Source organism: Odocoileus virginianus, chromosome 12 (genome assembly GCF_023699985.2).
Source record: "Odocoileus virginianus isolate 20LAN1187 ecotype Illinois chromosome 12, Ovbor_1.2, whole genome shotgun sequence".
Lineage (NCBI taxonomy): Eukaryota > Metazoa > Chordata > Mammalia > Artiodactyla > Cervidae > Odocoileus > Odocoileus virginianus.
Window position 1 is genome coordinate 53,291,486 of NC_069685.1, and position 22,577 is coordinate 53,314,062.

The following is a 22,577-nucleotide window of genomic DNA, read 5'->3' on the forward strand; positions in this document are numbered from 1 at the left end:
TGCTTAGTGATCTTCATTTAGACCTGATTAGTAAACTAAAAGATTTGGGGAAATGGGATTGCCATCCACAATTTTTTTTAACTTGCTTTCCCAATACTGATTACAATATTGTTCTTGCTGCCACTTTATTCTTACTCTATGACTTGTAGATGCTACCTACCCTTTCATGTCTTCATTGTATTTGCATATCCTCAAATACATACCTCTTTTTTGGTCAGACTTCCTGTTTTCTCACATTAAAGGGTTAGGGTAGGAATCGTCATAGAGCAGTAGACTGATGGACGTCTGAAAAGACGGTTTCTGCAAGCTGTTGGGTCGCTGCAGTGGTTGGTGGTTTTGGAGGTTCTCACTGGGCTCAGCTAATAGTAGTCCCCATACTTCTGCTTCACTGACTACGCTAAAGCCTTTGACTGAATGGTAACAGATTGAAAAACTCTGAAAGATATGGAAATACCAGACCACCTTACCTGCCTCCTGAGAAACCTGTATGCAGGTCAAGAAGCAACAGTCAGAACTGAAGATGGACCAATGGATTGGCTCAAAATTGGGAAAGGAGTATATCAAGGCTGTATATTGTCACCCTGCTTATTTAACTTATAGGCAGAGTATATCATGCGAAATGCCAGGCTGGATAAAGCTCAAGCTGGAATCAAGATTGCTGTGAGACATATCAATAACCTCAGATATGCAGATGACACCACGTTAATGGCAGAAAGTCAAGAGGAACTGAAGAGCCTCTTGATGAAGATGAAACAGGAGAATGAAAAAGCTGGCTTAAAACTCAGCATTCAAAAAGCTAAGTTCATGGCATCTGGTCCCATCACTTCATGACTAATAGATGGGGAGAAAAATGAAAACAGTGAGAGATTTTATTTTTTTGGGCTCCAAAATCACTGCAGATGGTGACTGCAGCCATGAAATTAAGACATCTGCTCCTTGGAAGGAAAGCTATGACAAAACTAGACAGCATATTAAAAAGCAGAGGCATCACTTTGCCAACAAAGGTCTGCATAGTCAAGGCTATGGTTTTTCCAGTAGTCATGTATGGATGTGAGAGTTGGACCATAAAGAAGGCTGAATGCCAAAGAACTGGTGCTTTCAAACTGTGGTGCTGGACAAGACCCTTGAGAGTCCCTTGGACAGCAAGGAGATCAAACCAGTCAATCCTAAAGGAAATCAGTCCTGAATATTCATTGGAAGGACTGATTTTGAAGCTGAAGCTCCAATACTTTGGCCACCTGATGGGAAGAACTGACTCATTGGAAAAGACCGTGATGCTGGGAAAGATTCAGGGCAGGAGGAGAAGGGGGCAACAGAGAATGAGATGGTTGGATCGCATCACCGACTCAATGGATATGAGTTTGAGCAAACTGTGAGAGACAGTGAAGGACAGGGAAGCCTGGCATGCTGCAGTCCATGGGGTGGCACAGAGTCAGACAAGACTGAATGACTGAACAGAAACAGTACTGAAGTCTCACCTCAACTCCCACTTGAGGAGGCCCAACTCTACTCCCTATCCCTGTTAGAGGCTTTTTTCTTGGGTCATTGTCTCTCCTGTGTTTCTTTACCTTACTCCAAGCTTCCTGAACTCTAATCAAAACTGTCCCATTTTCAAGTTCCTTACCTTCTAACCAAATCCATGTTTCCTACTGTCACCTGTTTCCCACGTTCATTTTAATCGAGTCTCTCCATGTGCTGGGGCTTCCCTTGTGGCTCAGCTGGTAAAGAATCCGCCTGCAATGCGGGAGACCACGGTTCGATCCCTGGGTTGGGAAGATCCCCTGGAGACAGGAAAGGCTACCCACTCCAGTATTCTGGCCTGGTGAATTCCATGGACTGTGTCCATGGGGTCCCCAAAAGTCGGACACGACTGAGCGACTTTCACTCCATGTTGTGTGTGTGTTTATTACCAGCTTGTTTTTCCAGCCCTTCATTTTACCTCTGCCTGCTTTCACTTCTGTTCCCTGTTTCCTGGGTCACACTCAAGTTCATCTGGCTGGTCCACTTTTGGAACCCCACTCTTTTTAACTCCTCTTTTTCTCTTGCCCTCTTCCCCTTATAACCACAGCATTTTCGTTTTCATCCTCCATTTTCCAATGGGCTTTCTTTTTCCGGTTCCCATTTTTTTATAACACGACCCCTTCCTCTGACCCGCACTCAGCCCCTGGACTCCTCTACCGTGGCTCCCATTTAACCTCTGAGCTTCCTGCTGCCTCAGGTCCCCAGTTTTATTCCTCTCATTTCTTCCCTCTCTCCGGGGTTCCCAGACCCTCAACCTCCCACCCCAATTCTTTCCTCAGTCTTCGCTTTTTGTCTTCCCAATACTGATTCCTTGGGCCTTCAGGTTCACCTTCCAAACTGACTCCCGCCCCCCACCCCACTCTGATTTTCACCCTGCCCCATCTCCCCGTTTTCCCCTCAGCTCCACCGCATTCCTTTTTAACCCACACCTCCTCCCTCCATCTCCGGTCCTTATCTGGCCCTTATGGTCCTCCCGACTCCGTTGGACCCATCTCTCCCCCAACCCGAATTTCTACCCCAGCACCGCCATCCCCGCCCCCGCTTTTCCACCCGAGCCCGGCTCCAGCTTTACCACAAGCGTTCTCTCTGCCCCTGGGTTCTCCCACCCCCGTGCCCTCGCCGGCCCCGGTTTCCTTTCAGCCCAGCTCCCCGAATACCCCGCCACCGCCCCCTTTTTATCCTGCGAGCCTCACCTGCCCGCCTCCCACGCCGGTTTTCCCCTCAGTACCACCCTCGTCCCGGGATTACTTCCTGCCGCACTGACCCCCGTCTTCCTCCGAGCCCCATCCCCACCCCTGGGTTTTACGCCGCCTCGCCCCCACTTTGCCCTGGACCAGGCTCCTCCAAACCCCAGGTTCTTCTGCCCGCCACCCTCCCCATCTCCTTATCAGCCCCGTTGCCCCTCCATCCGCGCTTGATCCTGCCTGAGGCCACCTGCCCCAACATCCCCGACTCCCCCTCAGGCCTCGCCTCCCCCCGGCCCCCAGGGTCCACCTGCCCGCCCCGCGTCGCCCGCAGCCCGGCTCCCGGCTTCTCCCCTGCGCGCCCCGGCCCCGCCCCCCGCGCGCCCCCGCCCGCGCCCGCCGCCATGTGACGGGAAGCAGCTGATGGCCTCTCCGGGTGGCGGCGGGCGCGGCGGCGGGCGCGGCGGCGGCGGGGCCGGGGCGGGGGCCGGGGCGGGGGCGGGCTGCGTGGGGGCGGCATGAGGGCCGGCGGCCCGGGGGGCTGAGGCGCCCGCCGCCTGCCGCGAGGCCGCGCGCGTCCTCCATGGAGGCCGGAGGTGAGTGGGGCCGCGGCGCGCGTTCCCCGCCGGCGGGGCAGGGCCCGTTCCCCGGGGGTGGGGGTGCAGGCTCGGCCGGGAACGGTTCGCGGGGGTGGGGTGGCAGGGGGCACCGGGCCTGGGACGTCTGCGTCGGCCGGCGGCGAGGTGCACGCCCGGCTCCCAGCTTTGTTTCACTTTCGCTGTCAACGGCCCCCACCCCGTCTCCAGCCTCTCCCGTCTCCCGGCCAGACCCGGGGACTACGGGCCTCTGCGCAGCGGGGATCCCCACCCCCGGGACAGTGGGGGGCGCCTGGGGCCGGACGCCACCGCCCGGTTGGGACGGCGGGGACGCCAGGCCCACGGAGCGGTGGGTGTTTTGATTCCCGAGAGGGGGTGGGTGCCCAGGTGTCAGGTGACGCACTCGAGGTCTCGGTGGGAGTCCGCTCTGCCCCATAGAAGCTATGTGATCGTGGACGATCCACTTAACACAAGTCTCTTTTGTATCTGCAGAATGGGCTAATAATAGTATCTGCCTTAACTGGCTGTTGGGAGCTTCTCAAACTTGACTGCGCATGAAAATCGGGTCTAGAATTTCATTTGAAAACCCATATTGCCAGCCTGGTGACATAGATGGGGGGACAAGTTAGGATACACCAATGAGTGAGGTACTTCTATCCTTGTTAACAGCTGTATCAGAAAGCGGTCTGGAAGTCAGAGAATATTGGAAGCACTTGGAGGGTCAGCCCAAATGAACATACAGCCTCAGTGGGAATGGTGTGCTTGTGCTAAGGCCAAACCTCAAGGCGCGTGCTTCAGAATCTTTCCAACCACTTTGCCTCTAAACCCCACTAATATAGAAACTTGGGGTGGGCTTGTGGTTTATTCTGGGAGTCCCAACTCTTGAATATACTCCCTTGCTTAAAGGCAGTTTCCTCAGGGAAAATTTCTCTGAAGGGGTCAAGGCCTGGACTCAGAATTTGTTCCAGACCTCTTTGTATTCTTCCAGGGAAGTGCAAGCTTTATTCTGGTCTGGAAGATTATGATTGTGGGTGTTTTTATGTTTCCCTGACTCCTTGGATGGAATAGGGAATAGGGAGGGTGGGTGGGTTGAAATTAGGGGATTCCCCCAGGGTGGTGTAACTTTTTAATTTGGGAAATGACATTTCTTTGTTGGAGTCAGGCATTCAATACCAGGTGTAGTGGTAGCTCTCTCTGCTTTCCCATCTAGATAAGGGCTTTCTTTTCAGTGAGTGTGTTACCCATAGAACTCCTGTTAAAGGGCCTCTTCTGTTTGCCTGAAATCTTACGTGAATCTTTTTCTAGCTTCCGCTGTCATTTCCATTGACTCCTTTTAGTTTGTATCTGACAGTGATCTGGAGCTAGTCTCCCTTTTTAGCAGGAATCTGTTTCCAGTTCTGGATTTTTCCTAATGATGGATGACTGTGTTTTGGGGTGTGGGCTGAGCTACTGAGAGCTGCCAAGCTACAATTTAAAAAAAAGGTCAGTTTTATTTTCTTTTGAAACTGAATAAAGGCCATTGTGATGGGATTACAATGGACAACAGTAGATATCTTCAGAGCAGTGGTTAGAATGCATTGATACATTGAAATATTTATTGAGTATCTACTGTATGCCAGGCACTCTCTAGAGCGGCGCTGGCTGATAGAACTATAACCTCAAGCCACATAGGCAATTTGAAATGTTCTAGTAGCGGTGTTAAAAAACAAAATAAAAGTGGAACAGGTGGATTTAATCTTAAAATTAAATGTTTGTCAATCCAGCATATCTAAAACGTCATCTCAACATATAATCGTGATAAACATTTTTAGATTTTTGTTTTTATACTGAGTCTTCAAAGTAAAGCATGTGTAGCTAACAACCCATCTTAATTGGGACTTGCCACATTTCAGAAGGTTAGTAACCACATGTGGCTAGTGGCTACTGAATGGGACAGTGCAGTCTGGTAGCGGTGAACAGTTTGAAGTGAGGCTGGGAAAGAGAGAAACTACAGTCACCTAAAAACAAGCAGTCAAGAGAAGATGGGTGAGTGATGGTTAAAAGGAAAATTCAGTGCAGTGAACACAAGTCACTGGGCCACTTTGGGTAGTGAGGCCAGAAAGGTCTCTCCGACATTGACACCAGCACCGAGGCCTAATCTGGACAAGGATCTGGGGCCAGCCAGGCAGAGTTTTCTAGGATGATGGAATGGCTAATGTAAAGATCCTAAGGCAGGATAAATCGTCAAGCTTCCTGCCAGCTAGAGTCCTTCATAGCTTCCGTCTCTGTGTACAGGCAAATCTCCTCCCACAGAAGAGGCCCATGGTACGTATCTTTCCACTCCGCCAAACACATCCCAATGTTTAATTAGAAAACTTGGATCCATAGGCCTTTTCACCAAGAAGGTCCAGGGCAGGTACAATCCCAGATGAAGCTGGATCCTCTTGCCTCTGGGTTTTTTGTTTTGTTGTTTTTTTTTAAGTTCTACACTAATTATGGCTTTCTCTTCCAGCTGCCAAGTTTAGTTTGGGCCCAGACTCCCTTTTAGAATCTTCATAGTTCCTTCATTTTTCTTTTTTTTTCTCCTTATTTTAGTCTTTGAATTCCCGAGCCTGAGATAGCAAGAGATTAAATCCCCAAATGACAGAAATAGAGTGTGAAATCTGGATGTGGCTTATGTTTAAGAAGCATTTCATGTTAAATTTTTGGCAAAGGCATCATAACAGTCTAAGGGACTTCATTTCATGTATATTATAGAGAGATACCATGTATATTTATTCCACAAATATTTACTGATGGCCTACTCTCTGCCAGGAACACTGCTAGGCACTGGAGATAAACATACAAGGTCCCTACTCTGTGGCATTGATGTCCTAGTTGGAAGGTGACAGATAATGATCACAGTGGTGTTTGTGCTGTAAAGAAGATAAAGTGAGAAGTTTTGAAGAACCTTGACTTGGGATCAGAGAAGGGCTCTCTAAGGAGCTTCTCTTAGGGCTTTCTCTTTCCACATATTCTAAGGTGAAGAGAATAGCTGGTGCAAAGGCCCTGAGGTTGGAACTAATTGAGCACCACCAAGGGGTGAGAAAAGACCTGTGTGCAGGACTTCTAGGGCAGGGTGAGGTTTTTATTCTGAGATGGATAGAAACTGATCACTGAGAGGTGAGGAGAATGGGTGGTGGAGGCCAGAGAGGGGGCTAGGAGAGCAGTCGGAAGCTGCTTAGAGATAATGTTGGATAGATGAGCTGATGCTGATGAGATGGTATTACATAGTTGAGAATAAACAGCCATGAGGTGGAGGGAAGTTAGGTTTGCCAAGTCTTTTGGGAGCAGACTTGATAGAACTTGTTCATGGGTCTGGATTGGGAGGTCAAGAAAAGAGAGAAGTCAGGGATGACCCCTTTTCATATTGTGTGAAGCCTGTGTGGCGTTGAAAGGATGGATGACATGCATATCCTGGAGGAAGCGAACCAAGTGTGACTCTTACCAGGATGGAATAAAGTCAGGTGATAATAATGTACCTCCAGGTCAATGTCGTTTAGTATTTGACTACTCCTGGTTTCTCAGCCTCAACACCATTCCGTTGACGTTTTAAGCAAAATAATTTTTTTCTTGTGCGAGTCGGGGGCGGTCATCCTGTGTGCTGTAAGATGTTTAGCAGCGTCCCTGGCCTCCACCCATTAGATACTAGTAGCACCACTCCTCAGAGAAGGCAATGACACCCCATTCCAGTCAGTACTCTTGCCTGGAAAATCCCATGGACGGAGGAGCCTGGTAGGCTGCAGTCCATGGGGTCGCTAAGCGTCAGACATGACTGAGCGACTTCACTTTCACTTTTCATTTCCATGCATTGGAGAAGGAAATGGCAACCCACGCCAGTGTTCTTGCCTGGAGAATCCCAGGGACGGGGGAGCCTGGTGGGCTGCCGTTTATGCACAGAGTCGGACACGACTGAAGCGACTTAGCAGCAGCAGCACCATCACCACCACCCCCAGTTGGAACAACCAAAATATTTCCAGATATTGCCACATGTCCCCAAGGGACAGAAGTGCCCCCAACTGAGAACTGGATTACACGAAGGAGGTGTTGACAGGGTAGGGCCTTGTTACCTTAAGATACCTAGAAACAATGAGAATAAAGAAAACACCACAGAATTGCTGCTTAACATTGAGTCTTGTTTTCTATTTGAAATATAAAATAATGTCCTACCATGCAAATATTCACATCCAGAGGAGTATGCTTGATTACACAAGTAATTGTATAAATGAAAGGGTCACATATACAAAAATACAGATTTCTAGGAGGAATTACCTAGGCCTGTACAAATGCCAGTTTAGACAGACCTAATATTTCAAAACCTAGATTTCCACATAGAACCTCAGGGAATAAATATTCTCTTTACAAAGGAAACTTTTAAAATTTTCTTTAAATAGCAAAGCCACGAAGTCTTGATATAATTTATTAAAATTCTATTTAAAGAGAATTTTCAGCAAAATATATCCACGTAAATAAGATATACTCCTGTATATTCCTATAATGCATACATCAGGAAATATTATATATATATATATGCACACATAAAAATATTATATACATATATACGTGTTTACCATCTGATTCATTGAATCTGAGATATCATGGATTGTATTGCCATTATGTGTCTCTGAAAAAATACTGCCTATTAAACTGTGAGAAGTCATCACTTGACGCATCCTGATTTTAACAAGGTCAAACTATGAGAAGACGTAGATATGTCCTAAAATACACAAAACAGGAGCTGTTAAATTAGTATCTATCTGGTAACAGCTATAAAAGGGTCAGTCTCAAAACTGCTAAAGTGGAACATACTCATCAGTGACCTCATTCAGCATGGAAGTCAGCTTTTGTATTCATATGTATCACAATCAAAGGATCAGTTCTGAAGGCCTTGAACTTACAGGCTTTGTCAGCCATTGAGAATCTTCTGTCAGAGGATAGAGTTGAACTAGGGACTGCCCTTCAAGTCAATGAAGAAGCACCAGTCCAGCCCCCACCCTTCACCCCGAGAAACAAGGATTGAATTGGCTTGGTGTTTGAAGGAGGCTGTGTAAATTCCGAGCTGGAGATGAGGTTGGGGCGGAGGGAATTGAAAACTATAGGAGAGCAGTGAAATAAGCAGGGTGGGACTTATTTCCGCTTTGATAGTGTGAGACCTGGGTACGCTTCTCAGTTGCTAATCTCGGTGGGATTCTCATAAGCAGAACATGAGTCCAGGTGTGAACTCTAATGAGCTACTTGGGGCATAACAGGGAGACGTGTGTGGTCGGCATGCGGCATGGACCGGAAAGGGGAGGCTGGGTCCAGTGGGGTGGGGAGGAAGGTTGCCTGTAGTGGTAGGCAAGTGGGTGCCTTGGGATGTATTTGAAAGAAATGTTGGGATGTAATATGTGTTTCAGCTTTAGCAGGGTCCCTAGGGGCAGGAAAAAAAATGAATCTTGTAAAAAAAATCTGGGCAAGATGGGATGGAGATTTAAGCCAGAACAGAGAGGAGATGGAAGAGGAGGGCATATCAAGAGGTGGTGAGCAGGGCCAGTATTAGCCTTGGTGATGGGAGGGATGCTGGTGAGTGAGGGGAAGCCTGTGAGTTTCAAATATTCCTTTCGGGAGAGAACTTAAGTACATCTGAAGGCCCCCTGATCAGTACCTTCTAGCTCGATCCTTGCCTGGCCTGCCTCCTTTCTTCCTCTTTGGGCTTTCATGGGAAAACGAGGCCCCCCTTCACTGGGTTCACCCTGACAAAGGTTACTCTGAGTCATGGTTAACCAGCAGTGCCAGAACTGAGTAACCCCACTGGAATTTGGCCTGTGGCTACTGTTATTGACCAGGGTCATTTAAATGACAACTCCCTCCGGGAATCCAGACTGTCACTTTTTGCCAGGGGACGACCTCTGCTTTCCTGTGTCTGAGTCAGCAAGGTGCTGGGGGCTGGGCTCTGCCCTTTCCGGTGAGGCGAGGGTGCCTTCTTGAAGTATGTTGTCTCCTGCCCCAGAGGAGCCGCTGCTGCTGGCCGAACTCAAGCCCGGGCGCCCCCACCAATTTGATTGGAAGTCTAGCTGTGAAACGTGGAGCGTTGCCTTCTCCCCGGATGGGTCCTGGTTCGCCTGGTCTCAAGGACACTGCATTGTGAAGCTGATCCCCTGGCCGCTGGAGGAGCAGTTGTAAGTTCTTTCACACCCAAAGGAATGAGGAAGTCCTGGGGAACTTTCCCAAATGACTTCCTGCCCAAGAGCAGGAGAGGGAAGGTGGCTGAACAGTTCAGAAATTGATCATTGGGATTTCCAGGGTCCTTCATCTTGTACCTGTGAAACCTCATTCTGTTGATAGCCCCAAGTGTTTTTTTTAACAGCTTTATTGAGGTATAATTTACATACTATACAATTTTCCCATTTACAGTGTACAATTAAGTGACTTCAGTATATTTACAGAGTTGTGCATCCATCATCATGACCAATCTTAGAATGTTTTTGTCACCCCCAAAGAAACCCATCATTCTTCAATACCCTTCTCCTCTCCAGCCCTGATCAGCTTCTAATCTACTTTCTGTCTCTAAAGATTTGCCTATTCTAGGTATTTCATGCGAATCTAATTGTACACTATGTCATCTTCTGACTGGTTTCTTTCACTTAGGGTACTGTTTTCATGGTTATCCGTGTTTTAGCATGCTCCGTGGCTTAATTTCCCTTTATTGCCAAATGATATTCCATTTTATGGAGACATCACATTTTGTTTTATAAGTTTTTCAGCTGGTGAGCATTTAGGTTGTTTTCACTTTTTGGCTATTAAAAATAACGCTGCTGCAAACACTTCCGTACTGGTTCTTTTGTGGATATGTTTTCATATCTTGTGTGGATATATGTTTTCATACACGTTTAACCATTTGAGGGTGTGTCAGGCAGTTTTCAAGAGTGGTTGCACCATTTTATAATCTCAGGAACAGTGTTGGAGATTCCCAGACTTTCCACATCCTCACCAACACTTGCAGCATAGCCATCCGAGTGGGTGTTAAGTGGCATCTCACTGTGGCTTTTGATTTGCATTTCCCTATTGACTGCTGATCTTGTGTGCCCACCCCCACACCCACCTCCCGCCCTCGCCCCCATGTGCTTACTGGCTCTTTGCCTATCTTTGGGAGAAGTGTCTATTCAGATCCTTGGTCCATTTTAAAATTGGCTAGTTGCCTTTTTTGTTATCAACCAAGTTGTTTCTGATATTAACTAGCTTTTCTTTCTCTGGGCTGGACAAGTCTCAGTGTTTGAAGGCTGTGAGCTCCCAGTCAGATGGCCCAGCATCTGTATTTTTTTCATTTGTCCCAGGGCAACTCTATGTCTGTATTTATTTATTCAGCCAGCAATTTTTGCAAATCTTCCTTGCCTGACCAGGAGCCAAGGGTTGAGAATTCTGAAATACATCAAACATGGCCCCTGCCCTTGAAGGTCTCATTTGTTTTGCTTTAAGCATTTTATAAGTTGCATATTAAAGTTTTTCATAAGTTCAGTCTGAAACTTGTTGCCTTGATAATAGGTAATGCTGATGCAAGTTTGCTGAGATGAGTACTTTGCACACTGCAGGGGTTGAAGGGTGTACATTTGTGCATTTTCTGGAAGGAAGGCCATTTCAGCGATCTTAAGACTGTTCTTCCTGCAATCAGGAAATCTCAGAAATGAGGTCATCTATTTATTTGTTTTTTTAAAAGTTTTTATTGGCATATATACAATGTTGTATTACTTTCTGCTGTACAGCAAAGTGAGTCAGTTGTACGTGCACATTTATCCACTGTTGTTTAGATTTTTTTCCCGTGTAGGTTATTATGGAATATTCGGTAGAGTTCTCTGTGCTGTATAGTTGGTCCTTGTTCGTTATCTGTTTTATATTCAGTAATGTGTATATGTCAATTCCAGCCTCCCAATTTATCCCTCCCCCTTTTCCCCGTAACATAAAATTATTTTCTACATCTGCAACTCTGTTTCTGTTTTGTAAAATAAGTACATTTGTACCTTTTTTTTTTAGATTCTACACATAAGTGCTATAATGTGTTGTTGTCTTTCTCTAACTTACTTCACTCAGTATGACAGCCTCTAGGTTCCCCCATGTTGCTGTAAATGGGAGGTCATGTGTTAGATACACTGCTTTTCAACATGAAATTAATCATGATAGTTAAAAATCAGAAATAGCTTAAAATCTGGTAACGAGAAGAACGGTGAAGGAAATTATGGCATTGCCATCTGATATTTTTGCAGCCATCAAAGATTGCAGTGTATGCCTTTTTTCTTCATGTTTATTTATTTACAGCTGTGTTTGGTCTTCATTGCTGTGTCACCTTTTCGCTAGTTGTGGCGAGCGGGGGCTGCTCTGTAGTCGCGGGTCGAGGGCTCCTCGTTACCGTGGCTTCTCCCGTTGCAGAGCACGGGCTCTGGGCTGCTTTGGCGTCAACAGTGGCCACATGGCGGGCTCAGTAGTTGCAGCGCCTGGGCTCCAGGGCGCAGGCTCAATAGTTGCTGCGCAGCATGTGAGACCTTACTGGATCAGGAGTCAAACCCATGTCTCCTGCATTGGCAGGGGGATTCTTCACCACTGAGCCACCAGGGAAGCCCTGTTTTTTGTTTTTGTTTTTTTAAATCACAATTTTCAGTTCCTTCTGTACTCGTTTAATGAAAATGTCAAAATCATTCATTATTTATTAATCCCGCAGTCTAAATGCAAGGGATTCAGCTTCGTATCCAGACTTGGGTCTGATGTAGATTTAGTCTGAAAAATAATTTTTTTAAAAAGTAGAAAATCTGTTATTTCCTTGAAAATCACTCCTGTATTCAAATATATATATATTACTAGACATAAATATATCTTTCCCATATTAATTAAGGAAGTAGAAATTTGAGCATTAATCCTTTTTGTGTTATCTTTTGTTTAATATAATGAGAATATTGTTTAACATGTTAAATGGAATGTTACTTATTTTAGAGAAAAACCATATATTTTGAAGAGTAATAACTTGAGGAAATATTTACAGTAGAATGCTTACCCAGAAAAGCAAGCTATGAAACTCTTTGCAGTATGATCTCAAATTTGTTTTTTAAAAACATGTATATACATAAATAAAAGTCATGGTACTGTGTTTACTGTGGTTGGAGTGGTGTTCAGTTCAGTCGCTCAGTCGTGTCTGACTTTTTGTGACCCCATAGACTGTAGCCTGCTAGGCTTCCCTGTCCTTCACGATCTCCCGGAGTTTGCTCAAAGTCGTGTCCATCGAGTCAGTGATACAATCCAACCATCTCATCCTCTGTTGTCCCCTTCTTCTCCCACCTTCAATCCTTCCCAGCATCAGGGTCTTTTCCAGTGAGTCAGTTCTTCGCATCAGGTGGCCAAAGTATTGGAGTTTTAGCTTCAGCATCAGTCCTTCCAGTGAATATTTAGGGCTGATTTCCTTTAGGATGGACTGGTTGGATCTCCTTGCAATCCAAGGGACTCTCAAGAGTCTTCTCCAACACCGCAGTTCAAAAGCATCAATTCTCAGTGCTCAGCTTTCTTTATAGTCCAGCTCTCACATACATGACTACTAGAAAAACCATAGCTTTGACTAGATGGATCTTTGTTGTTAGGATCTGGGTAATTTTTATAATTTTCTCATTTCCAAAATTTGCCCATTTTCCACTGTTATTTTTATAGTTTTAAATAATTGTTATTTTTAAAGTTCTTTAAAAGAGAAAATTTGAGTCCTTTATATTCTTGTTAGGATTGTTACACGCTTAAGAAATCATATAGTGCTTTCAAGATTGAGCAAATAATTGATATTAACGAAATAATGTACTACTTTTAGAAATAACATTTTCAAACACTTTAATTTTGATGAATTTAAGTTCTAATGACTCTACCCGGGTCCCGAGCCACCCCCACCTTCCACATAGCCTTACCCCTTCAATTCATTGCAGACTCTGAAGTCCAAGGCATTTGCTGGCTAGGACACCCAAGACTTGGCTCTGATTCTGCCTGTGATTTTGTGACCCTGGGAAAGTTATCCCTATCCCAAGCATGGAGATTTTAATATCTTGTTCTAGAAAAATTAAATTTATGATGTTAAAATGAATTAATATATAAATGTGCCTTAATTCCTTTAAAGTAGCTACAGATGCATCTCTTAATTCAAATACAGAAGTTAGGATTTTATAAAAGAAATAAAAGGAACTTGGAAGGTTCCAAGCTGTCCTGCAGAACTCTTGCATGGCCAACTCGGGCTCCCAAGTCAGAGCTGGGCAGGTCTTTGAAGTGCATGTGTCGGCCTGTCTGGGGCCATGTGTGCACTGGACAGCCTTCAATGAAAAGACATTCACTGTCATATTCAGGCGTTCTGTCAGAATGACAAATTTTCAGAGCACATTTGGCCATTTAGGCCAGGAGTCAGCAAACATTTTCTTTAAAGGCCCAGATAGTAAATATTTTGGCTTTGGGGCATATGTCTCCATCAGGACAAGTCAGCTCTGCTGCTGGAGGGTCTCAGCGACCCTCGATGAGATGCAGGCAAACAAGCAGACTTCATGTGCAAAACAGACTGCCCACCTGGGCACTCCCTGCCAGCCTCTGCTGTGGAATAATAGGGTTTCCAGAGCTGAAAGAACCTACACTGGCCTCAGTCTCTTGCTGCCAGTTTTGTAGATGAACTTGGTTAAAATTCTTTAATATATTTCAACTACGCGATTGACAAAAGCACGATTTACCTAACTTTTGGGGAACAAATGTAACACAGAAAGAGGTTCAGCTGCATGTATGTCAACTATAGGATTTTTCATGGAAATGAGTTCCAGCTTTATCATCACCATTCCTTCAGTTCGATAAACCCGAGAGTGTGGTCAGAGTCAGGTAAAAAAGCAGGACTGAGTACTTGCACTGATAAAGTATACCGCAGACCAGAAACTGCGTTTGCGGGCTGAACCGCAGGGCAATTTAATTGCTTGTTCCTTTGAGAGGTGTGTGAGGCAGAGTGTGGGCAGGGCCCTGTTTCTTAAGGACAGAGTCTTATTTAGCTTGTCTAGGCCTGTGTTTCAGCATAAGTAGAAGGTAAGAGGCAAGGCTTGGGCTACAAGGTCTTTGAGGTCAGCATACCTCTGAACAGCTCTGAGTTCTTTCCTTGACTGCCCTGCTGGTTGGTTCCTGGGCTGGAAGAGTCATCAGAAAAGAAATGAAAGAGCCTCACTCAGGGATCGGAGCAAAGTGAGGGAAGGTGGAAATGATGTGTACTAAGCAATTGTTGGCCAGAAAGGAGTTTACTTTTCTGCTCCTAGGGTGCTTTCTAAGCTAGAGATAAAGGGGTGTTATGAGGTAGAGTAGCAAATGGGTAATCAGGCTCTAAGTTCTGTCCTAGTTCCAGACTTCCAGCATGCTTTCTTTCTCATGGGGAACACTGAGTGTCTCTCTCCTTCCATGCACCAAAACCCAGGAGAACTTTCTGAAGAGGAGAATGACTCCCTGGAGCATCTGTGATCTAGTTCTCCCACAAGGCAGGTCACCCCACTGCAGGGCTGTCAGAAGTGGAATGAGCCACAGCCAATGAAGTCCCTGTTACACGAATTCTAAAAAGAAACAGGAAGAAAAGTCATGCTAGAACTCACCAAAGTTGTTTCTAGGACTTCAAAGACTTAGATACCCCCGAGTGAAAGGTTGGTTGACTTGGTGGCAGTTTCAGATTCATTAAGAACTCTTCTGCTTTCCCCAGCATCCCTAAAGGGTTCGAAGCCAAAAGCCGAAGCAGCAAAAATGAGACAAAAGGGCGAGGCAGCCCAAAGGAGAAGACACTGGACTGTGGGCAGATTGTCTGGGGCTTGGCCTTCAGCCCATGGCCTTCTCCACCCAGCAAGAAACTCTGGGCTCGCCACCATCCGCAGGTGCCAGATGTCTCTTGCCTGATCCTTGCTACTGGACTCAACGATGGGCAGATCAAGATTTGGGAGGTCCAGACAGGTAGGTCATTTCTGGCTGGGATCAAGGCCCCCACGGCTCACACATTCTGATCAGGGACGGCCTGTTGACCAGGGGGTGTGGCCATGACCAGAGGACCAGGGCTTCATCTCCCCCTGACCTAGTGCCCCTCTCTCTCACGCTAGGGCTCCTGCTTTTGAATCTTTCCGGCCACCAGGATGTTGTGAGAGATCTGAGCTTCACACCCAGTGGCAGTTTGATATTGGTTTCTGCATCTCGGGATAAGACTCTTCGCATCTGGGACCTGAATAAACATGGTATGGAAGTGGAGGGATGACTTGGAAGCCCCCAAATACTATTTATTTGCCCCTCTGTCTGCTTGACGAGTGTCATTTTATCCAGAACAGTGTTTCTCAACCTTTTTTCTGTTAGTGCCTTCTCAGGAGACTTTTTAGATATACTTTTCCTAGTCACCTTCCTCCCTGGGAGGTTTTCATACCAGAAATGGAGATACACTGTGTATCTGTTAAGGTGCTGAATGCTTATCTATGCTTTGTACATAAAAATGGTAAGATGTTTCCGACCATCAAGAACCAGTTTTCACCCCTGATGAAAATACATAGTATAGAATAGGTTTTCTCAGCTCTGGCACTCTTGAACTTTGGGCTAGATAACTCTTTGTTATGGGCCAACCTTTGGGTTCTTGATTGTTAAGCAGTATACTTGTTGTACCCATGAGATGCCAGTAGCACCTTCTTCGGTGGTAACAACCAAAAATGTCTCCAGACATTGCCTGGTGTCCACATGGGGGGCCACAGTCTCCGTGGGCTGGGAACCAGCGATTGAGAAGAAGTCATCCTTGTTGGGTACTTCCTGTTAGGGAAACAGTCTAGGTTAGAAGAATTCTCTCAGGCTAGGGGTGGGGTGGGGCGGGGCGTTCATTTCTCCTGTAAGCCAAACAGTATCTAGGAGTGGCCTGATGAAGAATTCCATGCATCTCTGGTGTTGCAGCTGGAATGGTGACCCAGGGAAGAGGAATTTATTTCCAGGATATTTCTCCCTCACGTGGGCAGGGACATGAGTGTGGATGGAGGTGGTAGAAAGAGGAAGTAGCGACATGGACTGTGAAGATCACACTTGTCCCCTGACAGTGCAGAGTCCGAGCCGTGACTGTTCCAGCCCCACTTACCTGTCCCTTTCTCTCAGAAACAAGCCTGATAGCTTGTCAGACAAGTAAGGAGGTACTTGTGGAGGCCTTAACCTGGAGGCATCTCATCACCCAGAGAGCCCTGGGGCCTTTCTGCCCGTTGCTGTGGAGCTCGTAGTTGCGTGGTCTGAGGTGGGCCTGCAGACTGGGAGGCCTGCTCAGAGGCAGCACCATTGTAATGTGTGTCCACAGGCAGCTTGCCACCACCTAAGGCAAGGAGCGGAAGGGGACCGAGGCCAGTTACTAGGGCTTTTCGGGGAGAGAAGGGGCTAGAGTTGTGTCTCTCGGAACACGGCCCTGCCTTGCTGTATTCACTCACACCTCCCCAGGGCAGGTGCTCTTCTTACAGCTAAAGAAACCATGACTGACTTTTAAAAAATTTATTTCAAAAAAAAAAAAAATTTATTTCCAACATATACTCACACATAAACTCATAAATGCATGTGTGTGACCATATACATTTTCTCCCCTTTGTTGGGGTTTCTCCCCTTAGCTGTCCCATTCTCCCCTCAAGTACATTCCTACATGATCCCCGCTGTGGTGCTGTCACCCATGCTAAGAGCCTTCCGTGTTTCCTTCCATGTTTTTCTCTATACTTACATAATCTATGCAAACACTCACGTTTCCGTTTATGGATTTGAGGGTCATTGTCTCACAAAAATGGAATCTCATTTTTTACATTTTTTTGCATCTTGCTTTTTTTTTTTTTTAAATTAAACACTTCATGGAAAATCTAGTTCCTTAATTTCATGTGACTTAACACATGGATTGCTACCCTTTATCCATCCATTCCTCTGTTGGTGGGCATTTGATTTTTTCCCAAAATGGAGACCTGGAGAGGTGAAATGAGTGTCCCAGCACAATGCGCTGAGTAGACAGTGGAGCCAGGGTTCAAGCGCAAGTTCGCCTGCCTCAGAGCACGTGGCCGTAATGACCCTGCATCACTGCTCATCCGTTCATCCTGGCGAGGTGTGGAGAGTGGGATCCTGTGACCGGGGGAAACCAGTACAGGGCATGAATGACAGAGAATGGAAGGTCTCAAATTTGGGAGGATGCTTCAGAGTAATCCAGGTGCTTGGGGGACCTGAAAAGAATAGTCTGCTATAAAAGGAGCCCTTATCCCATTGACCTTGTGGATTTTGGTGAAGCAGTTGATAATGATTTCCCTTGGGCATTATAATGTCACATTAATGGGTTTCAGGCATTTAAATGACAAGTCTTGTCATGTCTCTGCATTACAAAAGGAGCCCAAATCTAGAAGGATGGTACTGATAAAATCTATTTGCAGGGCAGCAGTGAAGATGCAGATATAGAGAAGAGACTTGTGAACACAGCGGGGGAAGGAGAGGGTGCGATGAGTGGAGAGAGTAACATGGAAACATATACATACCATACGTAGAAGAGATAGCCAGTGGGAATTTTCTGTATGACTCAGGGAGCTCAACCCTATGCTCTGTGACAATCCCGAGTGGGTGGGATGGGGTGGGAAGGAGGTTCAGGAGGGAGGGGACATATATAAACCTATGGCAGATTCATGTTGATGTATGGCAGAAACAACACGATAATATAAAGCAACTCTCTTCCAAATAAAAGGGGGGGCGTGTGGGCTCAGCTGCTGGAGAACCGCTGGATACAGCAGGTAGGGGGGCCACCACCACTGGTTTTTGGGCATCCTGCTTTGTGGTTCTGGGAGTTGGCTAACCGTGTGCTCTCCCTTCTCTGCCAGGTAAACAGATTCAGGTGTTATCGGGCCACCTGCAGTGGGTTTACTGCTGCTCCATCTCACCAGACTGCAGCATGCTCTGTTCCGCGGCCGGAGAGAAATCGGTGAGTCTCAAACTAGGGGTGGTCTTAGCTGTGTTGCTTCAGCTCCACGAGATGTGGAGGCCTGTGTGTGAGAGGGTAAGCGAGCCAGTGTCCTTGAAACCTGCCTGCAGATCTGCCCCAGCGGGAGCCACGCTGCCCGCTGAGGCCCCTCCTGCACGCCTTCCTTCTGATTTGCACTGTTAACATGGACCCGCTCCATTACTGGAGGGCCGTTGGCCTTCACAAGATGGGAAAGTGATGCTTTTTAAGTGTCTTTCCCCCTCAGAGTCTAAGATTTTGAAAGTTGCACCTCACACTTGGATACATATTTCCTTCGAACCATGTAATCTGAATCCATCTGATTAGGATTTCCATTTCAAATCATAAAACATAGAGAACCTTCTTGAACTTTGTCCTGATATCCTATCTATTATAAGAAAAGTACTGGAAACCCAGGAACAGTTTGGAAACCGTTTGAGTCTTATATCTGCATCAGGCTGTTGGTTGCTGTGACTGACTTGGGAAAGTTAAGAGTCCACTGTTTGGTACAGCCCAGGACGTTAATCATTGATTTGAGGTTTGGAACTAGCTGAAAGTGAGAGTTTTCTTAAAGGAAAGAAAAAAATCATTCTTTTAATGATTCTCAGAAGTTTTAAGTAATGAGCTAGGTCAGACCTACAGTTCTGGGGCAGATTTCTGTGGTCCTGTAAACCAAAGCAGGTTGTTAGATGGCTCTGTTGGGTGCCCTGGAATTCACCTCTGACCCCTGTTTTTGGTTTTAAGTGAAAGGGCAAGATAGCCACTGGCTTAGGTCTTCAGCATGCATTGCCCTACTTGCTAAGAGAGCTCAGAAGCAGAACCCAGATGCCTCCCCTGAGCCATGTTGGCAGCCATCTTCCTGAGGTCAGTCAATTGATCTCCCTTAAAGTAAGCGTCTTGAGCATGTCCCTTGCTTAGGCACCTCAAGAGTTCAGACCCGTCACTTTATTTAAGCCCTAATGACACGCTCTGGAAGAAACGCAGAAGAGCGGGTGGGGAGCTTGGCTTCCCCTGGCTGCAGGGCCAGGAGGGGCAGGGCTGTGCCTTGCCCCTCCTGGCCATGTCCTGAGTGCTGTCTGACCAGGCGCCTGCTCTTCGCACAGGTCTTTCTGTGGAGCATGCGTTCCTACACGTTGATCCGGAAGCTGGAGGGCCACCAGAGCAGCGTGGTGTCCTGTGACTTCTCCCCCGACTCTGCCTTGCTCGTCACGGCTTCTTACGACACCAGTGTGATCATGTGGGACCCCTACACCGGCGAGCGGCTGCGCTCACTCCAGTAAGGCCCGCTCCCTGCTTCAGCTTCCTGGCGGGGTGACCGACGAGAAACCTGTCTTGGTGCAGGACACAGTGTGGTCCTGCGTATTCTAAGGCACTGGTGTGCAGCAGTGTTTGTCAGTGAAGTTCTCAAATGAGCCCCCAGTGCCTTCAAGTCTCCTGTGATCAGAAGCTCACTGTATTGCTTGGATTCAGCGTTATGAAACCTCACAGTGACTCTTTCTTTCCATTTACTAATAACTGTAGTAACAGGTTCAGAATGATCCTCTTATTGAAACTGTTATTTCCAAAGTGAGTTTTCATGTTCTCACCAACTTGGTCTCCTTTTCCCCTTTGTCTCTGTTGTTTTCTGAAGCAAATAATAGGTAGTCCTATAATTATCACGTATCTTAGCCTAGAAAAGACTTTCAGTTTGTACTGGGGCATTAAAGTGAGGGCTGACCTACTTTGCATAAGGAAATTAGCGCAGGGAGTGTTGGTAACTCTTTAGCCCTCTCCATGAGACACTGGGGCTCTGAAATGCGCTTGTTTCCAGTTGTCTTTTACCCAGTCTGCAGATCCCCAGGTTTTTCACACAGGGTCTAAGACACGTCTGGAACCTCTTTGTGGCCAAGGCAGTTTGGCCTCCTGCCTGGGGATGAACACCGAAGGGTGGAGGGTGGCCGAAACTCTAGGCCCACCTACTGTCCTGTGTCCCTCTCCTCAGCCACACCCAGCTCAACCCCCCCATGGATGACAGCGACGTCCACATCAGCTCCCTGAGATCTGTGTGCTTCTCCCCCGAAGGCTTGTACCTCGCCACTGTGGCAGATGACAGGTAATGAGGAGAAACCTCTTTACGCAGCCTCAGAGCCAAGTGCTTGAAAGGACTTGTACCATCACCTTCGGGGTCTGACCTCAGGCCTACTGACGCGTCCCATTCTCCTCCAGGCTCCTCAGGATCTGGGCCCTGGAACTGAAGACTCCAATTGCATTTGCTCCTATGACCAATGGTCTTTGCTGCACATTTTTTCCACATGGTGGAGTTATTGCCACAGGGTATGTATCTGTCAGCTGAACAGATGGGTAGCGATTTCTGCTGAGTATTCCATGTAGCTTTTTAAGGAAATAAAGCATCTAGAATTTTCTTGCCTATGAGGAAGGCTTTAAGGAAATCTGAGATTACATAAAATTCTGATACTCACCTCTACCAGTATAGTTTATCATTCACTTTTAATATTTAATCTAAATGTAATGAAGGATCTACAATTCATGCTACCTAAGAGGCCAAGTCTGCAAGGAGACAGAAATTAAGATGATCCAGAATTTATATGGGAAACCATTTTGGGCAGAGACCACCTTACAGGGAGCATCTATAATTCAGTAAGTGGCACTGCCCCATTACATTTGAAATCATAGTATGATTTATAAAGGCCTGCACTCCCAGAGATAGCACTTTGGAATCAAAGGTGTCTAGAGTTCTCGTAATGCTCTCAGCAGCCTTAATTATTCAGCACCACAGCCTCTACATGTATTTCCAAGGTCCAGGTTGCATTTCGTTCTCTGCAGTCTCCTGCCAGGGCAAGTCAGTAGAAACATTAATAACTATCACAGTGAAAAGACATTTCCTAGGCCTGTCTTTCGTTTCATTTCAGGACAAGGGATGGCCACGTCCAGTTCTGGACTGCTCCTCGGGTCCTGTCATCACTGAAGCACTTATGCCGGAAAGCCCTTCGAAGTTTCCTCACGACATACCAAGTGCTAGCACTGCCAATCCCCAAGAAGATGAAAGAGTTCCTCACGTACAGGACTTTCTAAGCCAGTCTCCGTAGTCTGTCTTGTGTTCTTCGTAGCAGGATAAATCTTCCCGACAAAGGAGTAGGTGGATAATGGGCCAAACATCTGGCCTTGGGTTGAAATACAATTTCTCTTTGGGAAGCTGTGAACAGAATGTAGCAAAGCCAGATTCCAGCGCACCCGCCCGGGTCTCTTCCCCAGGACACACGAGTGTCAGTCACAGAAGAGGGACAGTGATGGAGCCTGACCTTTACCTACTCACGCACAGCAGTGCTGGGCCCTCTGGTCATTTTGATTCCAAGTGCAGTTAAGGAGTTGTTTTACTGAGAGGAGCGCCTGGGCCTCACGCCTCTGTGGCAGCAGGGAAGTTCCCACTCCCTTGACTGGAGTGTGGCTTCTGCTGAGTGTCTGTCACTGATCCAGATGCAGAAGGGGCCTTGGTGAAGTTCTGTCCTGCCGGTCAGAGCGGCTCTGGTGTGAGCAAGGGCTTTCCTTCCCCCCGCTCCCCTGTGGCCCGCAGGACAGGTGTCAGAGAGATGTCTGGTGGGGGGCATTGCTCAGCTCAAGTCCAGGCGACAAGAGGCCGTGCTCCTGAGACACTAGACTTGGCTTTTTTTTAAATAATGGTGTGCATGTGCCAGAGGCGACAAATTTGTGTGTCAGGTTACACAGAACGTATTCCTCAAATGCATGACTGTTCCAGTGGCTACTGAGTTATCTGTCAGTTTTTGCCAGTTAGCATATTTATTTGTATTTCCTCAACAGATGTTAAGGTACAGCTGTGTGTTTTTCAATGGTATCTAAAAACCATAGTACTCAATTCCAACAGTTGTGAAGATGTCTCTTCTTAATTGTGTGAAGAATTGGTGGTGTCATCATTTCAGCTGATTTTCTTCTGTACGATCTGACTTGACTGCTTCAACTCATTGGACTCATCAGCCAGTCTCAACTCTGCCCCTAAACACAACTAGCTCCTTAAAAGTATTGTTCTCCTTCAGTGGTGTAGAGTTATCTAATCAAGACACCTCATTCAAACAAAATCTGCCTTTGGAAAAATTTAATATATTTTAAATTATTTTAAAAGAAATGCAACATCTTACCCTTTGGCTTTCTTACCAGGTGCTTTGTGGAGGCCTGTGTATTATGAAAAAACGTGTTGCAGCTGCCTTTGTTGCTGCAAGAAAAACATTTGTTTTCAAGATGAGAGGCTTTCATTGAAGGAAAAAAGGTATAAAGCTTTTGGCTCGC

At 46.5% G+C, this 22,577-nt stretch overlaps 1 protein-coding gene across 2 annotated transcripts; it reads left to right on the forward strand.

Annotated features, from left to right (window-relative positions):
• Positions 1-3,191: 3,191 nt before the first annotated feature.
• On the forward strand, positions 3,192-22,564 carry WSB2 (WD repeat and SOCS box containing 2). 2 transcript variants are annotated; one of them, XM_070475299.1, is made up of 9 exons: positions 3,192-3,301; positions 9,309-9,477; positions 15,024-15,268; positions 15,412-15,543; positions 18,160-18,260; positions 19,382-19,554; positions 20,260-20,370; positions 20,484-20,591; positions 21,188-22,564. In XM_070475299.1, exons 1-9 carry the CDS (start codon positions 3,289-3,291, stop codon positions 21,348-21,350), a joined length of 1,215 nt encoding a protein of 404 aa, XP_070331400.1. In that variant the 5' UTR covers positions 3,192-3,288; the 3' UTR covers positions 21,351-22,564. The 2 variants fall into 2 exon arrangements, with proteins under 2 accessions (XP_070331400.1, XP_070331399.1); XM_070475298.1 differs by lacking the exon at positions 3,192-3,301 and having other exon boundaries at positions 9,275-9,477.
• The last annotated feature ends 13 nt before the right edge of the window (positions 22,565-22,577 follow it).

What these genes read in the sequence shown, in the direction of transcription:
- WSB2 (XM_070475298.1), top strand. Translation starts at nt 9,290, where the DNA reads ATGTTGTCTCCTGCCCCAGAGGAGCCGCTGCTGCTGGCCGAACTCAAG. An exon ending in GATTTGGGAGGTCCAGACAG is followed by an intron (nt 15,269 to 15,411) that starts GTAGGTCATTTC and finishes CTCTCACGCTAG; the next exon opens with GGCTCCTGCTTTTGAATCTT. An exon ending in GAGCGGCTGCGCTCACTCCA is followed by an intron (nt 19,555 to 20,259) that starts GTAAGGCCCGCT and finishes CCCTCTCCTCAG; the next exon opens with CCACACCCAGCTCAACCCCC.